Source organism: Halyomorpha halys, unplaced genomic scaffold (genome assembly GCF_000696795.3).
Source record: "Halyomorpha halys isolate HHAL.00 unplaced genomic scaffold, Hhal_1.1 Scaffold303.1, whole genome shotgun sequence".
NCBI classification, from domain to species: Eukaryota; Metazoa; Arthropoda; class Insecta; order Hemiptera; family Pentatomidae; genus Halyomorpha; species Halyomorpha halys.
In genome coordinates this window covers 1,205,999-1,211,608 of record NW_027115075.1, presented here as the reverse complement: position 1 = coordinate 1,211,608, position 5,610 = coordinate 1,205,999, and the positions used below count along the sequence as shown (strand labels likewise).

At 29.2% G+C, this 5,610-nt stretch overlaps 1 protein-coding gene across 2 annotated transcripts in view; it reads right to left on the bottom strand.

Annotated features, from left to right (window-relative positions):
* rictor (rapamycin-insensitive companion of Tor) overlaps positions 1-5,610 on the bottom strand; it is a 38,435-nt gene that overhangs the window by 25,958 nt on the left and 6,867 nt on the right. For both annotated transcript variants that reach the window (XM_014421089.3, XM_014421088.3), the window contains 7 exons: positions 4,948-5,098; positions 4,652-4,830; positions 4,108-4,238; positions 3,628-3,865; positions 2,211-2,385; positions 2,041-2,139; positions 306-497 (listed from right to left, as the gene is read on the bottom strand). In XM_014421089.3, the coding sequence (XP_014276575.1) occupies positions 306-497; positions 2,041-2,139; positions 2,211-2,385; positions 3,628-3,865; positions 4,108-4,238; positions 4,652-4,830; positions 4,948-5,098 (1,165 nt within the window). The remainder of the gene's footprint in view (positions 1-305; positions 498-2,040; positions 2,140-2,210; positions 2,386-3,627; positions 3,866-4,107; positions 4,239-4,651; positions 4,831-4,947; positions 5,099-5,610) is intronic.

Here is a 5,610-nt window from a genome sequence, read left to right as displayed (position 1 = left end):
ATGTATATATTTATGTATGTAAGTTTTATTTAAATTTCAATAAGATTCGTTTTCTTTAACTTCTCATACTTCATAATATATAAATCCAAATTTTATAGAATCTGTACAAATATGCTAAGTTAAAAGAGATAACTCATGATGATCATCCTAGCAAAAAAAAAAACTATAAGTTATCTTGTGTATTTCAGTTAACAGTGTTAAGGTTACATTTTCAAATATATAGATAATCAATCTCAAGTAAGCTATAAACACTACCTAAAAGTGAATGTACGGATATAGATAAATAACAGTAATAGAAAGCTTACTTCTTCAGGAGATGATAAGAGCATTGACAGCAATGACAGAGCAGCAAGAGTTAATCTATAACTCAATTTTCGGTCTGATCCTATTTCTGTTCGGCCGTACTGTCCAGTAACTGGTAAGAGAAAATTGACTAGCCTTCTCAAAAATAATTTTCTATTAGAATCTGTACTTTTTCTAATAACATCTCCATGCCTCTGAAACAACATTCATAATTTTGATTAATGGGAGAATAAATAAAAACAAAAAAACTTGAGACTAAATTAAGGGAAAGTGGAAAAAACAGTTAAGTAAAAAAATGGGCAAAATAGGTTAAGTGTTTTATATGCTATAGAACTTTTGAAATCAACATATGGTTCTTTGATCAGAACATTTGGTTTTCAGAATAGATTTAAGAAACTATCTCACCTATATCAGAAAGGTGGTGTCAGAATTTCAAAATGTTCTACAGTATGTAAAACATCAAATTTCACCATTTTTTAACTCACATTGTACTTCCTAGATACGTCAAATGGAAGTGACATAAATGGCATATTTATTACAATGTGATTATTTTTATTTTTTTGATAGAGGAATGATAATTAGACAATTATAGAGAGTAGAGCATAGGGGATTGAGTTTCTGGACGTCATATTATCATTCAAAAATATTATTAAAATTAATGATGTAATAAAATAACACAACTAATGATGAAATACTCTAAATAGAAATATTATTACAATATTTGTTAGAAGAAGGCCATAAAATTCAAACATTCATACAGATCATTCCAACGAAAAGGTCCGTTTCTACTTAATTTATTTTTATTCGTGTGTGTTTATAAAATTATGAAAATTCTACATTGCATTCCCCATGATACCAGAGAGTCAGCAGCTCACAATCATAATAATAAAATAAGGTAGGGTGGTCACAATGACAATGGTGGTGAAGTAATGTAGGCAAATGGTATATAGTAAGGTAAATTCAGTGATAATACACAAATTTACACAATAACAAAATGAAAAAAAAATAAGTAGAACTATTGATTCAGTAAAATAAAATCTGAACTCTGAGCAAAATAGTCATTACAATGATTAGGTTTAACATTAGTCTTTTTTTTTTTATAATCTAAGGAATTTACTAAGGAGTTAATTCATTCAGTAGTATTTGACTTTACAAACAAAATTTGGGAGTTCCTATTTTAATTAATACACCTTTGACATCATTACTTCACTGTCTTTAAATACTTTTGGGTGAAGCAATGATAGGTGATATAATGACAAAATTTAGTTCCAAAATTTGGAACCTAATGGATGCATTTGAGCTTTAGTGGAAATTTTTTTTTTTGGGGGGGTGGGAGGGGGGGTGAGACTAGCTTAAAAACTATTCAAGGTGAAGTAATGACTCGAATCATCAGGAAAACTCATTAAACAGGTTTTCCTTTAAACAAATTTGAAAATTTAAAGTTCCTTTGTCCACCACCACCCATCACAACAGCAACAGCCCTGATAAAGATCTACATTGTGGGTTAAAAACTATTTTTCCTTTTTCTTGGTCTGACCATCTCCTAAAAAATAATTTCTTTATTACAGGTACAAAAAAATAATTATTTAGAACTATACTACTCGCAGCCAGCATGATCTGATTCCGGAACACTAACAGGACCTTTTTCATGGAATAACCCTCATAAAATGTGATAGTAATAACACTAAAACATGTAAAATTCATTGTAAGAAAAATTTAAACATATATTTATAATACCTTTAATACAGCACGTATCACATCCCAATTCCACACATAAGGATCTTTTGATGTCATTACTCCAGTTTCTTTAATAGCTTCATCACAAGTACAATGAGCCTACAAAATTAGACATAAAGTAGTCATTATAAGGTCATTATTTTCAAGAGGAATAACAATTTGTGACTTACAATAGGCGGTGGTTTTTCTTCAGTTTGTTGCGGCTCCTTAAGGCATGAAATGAGGTGGCTAAGGTAGAGGGAAGGAGTAGGTGGCTTTTTATGAAGACAAGATATTGCAATTATAGCTGATAAAGCACGCCCTTGTGCTTCACCAGAATGGTTTGGGTTGCAACCTTGTCCTAACCTTAAATAGAGAATTATATTAAATTAATCGGTAAATAAATAGTTTCTTTTATCACTCTAATCAGTGAAGGTTGATATTTAACATAAACAATACACAAAAAACAATTAAATATATATTTTATAACATTACAAATTTCAATTATGTATGTATTGCTAAATATTTATTTTCCACAATCAAGAAATTATTTTAATCTTTGAAGATATATTTTAATATTTAAACATTAAAAAACAATCATTTTGAAATTTGGGAAATACTCAATTTACATTGAGGAGATGGTTGGAAAAAAACATAATGGGCCCACGGGTCTACAGGCCCTTTTTCAAGAATATTTTTTAATCTCTTCCTCTCGGTCTCAAGTTTATTGTGTAAAAATTCCATTGAGATATTATCTTGAGTCACTTCAAAGTTAAAGTTGTTTTTATAACATAATTTTATGGGCACTGCTTCAGGAAATTGTAAACAACTAAAACTGTTTTGTCTAAAGATTTTTTAAAAAAATCATAAAAAGTAAAACACTACTTCTATACCAACTGTGGTATCAAAACCATTTTTTTTTTAATTAAATAATTCTTCATCTGCTGCACATATTTCCAAAAATCATTGAAAATTTTAATATTTTTAAACACAAAATTAATTAATTATTATACACAAATACAAAATTAATTAATAAATTTTAAATGTAGGAACAAATTAAACTTTCAAGCCAGTCATGGTACAAAGAAGGATAAAGGTCTGTTCCTGAAAGAAAAACCAAATAGATTACATTTTAGAAAAAAATATTAGGTTTGTTCCTACATGAGTCAACCCTAAATACTTTTGGTAATAAATACTTAGCTCCATTTTCAACAACTCTGGCTTAGGTTCACTTTGGATATAAAAAAACCCTCAAAAATTACCTCTCAAAGAAAGACCTTACTTTTTTTCACATAAAAATTCTATGGTTTGATATCCTTGAATTAAAAAAAAACAATAACAAGACTTTTCTGAATTAACATCTAACACATTGTTAGTTGGCACAATGTTCTTTACGCTGGTAACACTGATTATTAAACTTGATAATCCTAATTTTGAAAAACTTAAAAGTTTAATATGAAAGGTTAAATAAGAGTAGTAACAAAAGCATACCATTTGACACAAAAATTTGAAAAACTGAATTTTGGAAACCTCAATTCATTAATAAAAGATTGTCCTAATGAGATACATAAGCAATCAAAGTATCAATAAACCAATTAAATAACTTACTGAGGTGAATTATATTCAGATTTGATATACTGTCCAAAAGAAGACTTGTAAGTTGACCACAGATCTTCCATGTTCCCAATATTAAAAGAGCCCTTCAGATTTTCTTTAACATCATTGAAGCCAGGAAATAAATTGACCGGAGAACCTCTCACAGCATAGGATATAAGATTGGGAAGACCAGGTGTAAGACTTACTAACTCAGGAGGAAGTAGAGTATGCACTAAATGTAGAATTTCACCTAAAAATAAGTTTAAAATTAACAATAATTATATCATATCCAAAAACTTTATCTAAAAGACTTTTAATTAAACTATTACTTATTATTATTCATTTACTAGACTAATCCATTAATAACCCCACATGAGTACTTTTATAGTACTTAAAGGATGGGCCATTTAACAAAAGTACTCAATGAAAAGGAATCGAGTGCTGAACATTTCTAATGCAAATCATCAAATTAAAGCAAAGAAAATGACATACCTAACAGAATTGTGGCATGTACAGACAAAAATGAATCATCTGAAACTATCACATGGACAATAGCATCCAAGAGGTTTGCATCCAGCAACAAATACAGCACAACAGCACGATGAACTTCAACTAAATTCACGCTAAAATAAAAGCAGATAAAATTTTAATTTTAATTCACAAAAATATCTGAATAATAAATTGACCATATTCTCTCAAAAGGAACCAAGCCACATAGCAATTGAACGGAGAAAAATCTATTTGAAAGCATACTACAGAGCTTCGATGCACAAGATGGTCTGAAAGAATTTTCTAGTACTGAAATATCACACATTTTTGTGGTTTGGTTTCATGTTGAAGATTTAATGTTTTCGTAACCAGTTGGGAGATGATATAAGCAAAGTAGAAGGCTGCATCTTATCTCCAGGATGTGGAATAATACTTGAACAATAATATAATAGCGTTAACTCATTAACGTTTGCTAATGAAAGGTTTGTATCTTTCGGCAGAAGGCGGACCAAATGAAATATATAGTGTACAAAAATTAACATATTACCCCGCTTTTGCAAGATGTGGAACTAAAACAGCAGCTTCAGCGGCAACAAAACCTTCAGCAATACGATAATTATCTTGCCATCGTGAAGGAGAAACTGCCGAAAGTGCGACACTCATTTCATCAGTCCATTCAGGTTGCACAAGTTGAAAGAGCTCATATAATAACTCAAGGATAGGTTTCTGAAAAAAACAATTTCTTATGATTAAATTAAAACCATACTATTACTTGTAAGTAAGATATGGTTTAATTAAAGGCAACTAAAATTACAGATTGAATACACAAGGAATATATAATACCTGAAGATGAGATATATATAAGCTGTTGACAATAGAATGTATGGCTTGCCTCTTTCCCTGGGAAAGATGTAAAAGACCAGTCCATGACCTTAATAAACAAATCAGTGCTGTTGTAGACCATCTGACATGTCCGTTACCACTATTGGCATGCCTGAGAGCAAGACACACATCTATAAGTATTTATTGAAGTCTTGCAGAAATAAAATTTAAAAGAAGTCAGTTACTTTCTAAACATTGTTTTGAATTTATTTAAAATAAAATTCCTGAAATGCGAAGAATTCCTTAAGATCAAAATAAATATCTTGACTATGCCTATTATTATATAAAAATAAATTATAAATCCCTCCTTATCCAAGGATTAATAAAAAACAGTGATTAAAAAATCAAATAACAAACACTCAAGAATAATTATAAGTTAATTTTTAATTTTGCAACAGCACCAATACAATATCATTAAAATGTATTTTAAACATTAGGAATGACTTTTTAATTTACTCTACATCAGACTTAATAGAGAACCATTAGCACAATCAAGCATAATTATAAAAGATAAATTGGACTAAATTCCCTATAATTCAAAAATTTGGGAAACTCATATTGGAAGTTAAGTATCAAAAATTAAATAATAATGGTATAAATACATATTAAAAGAAAATTATATAA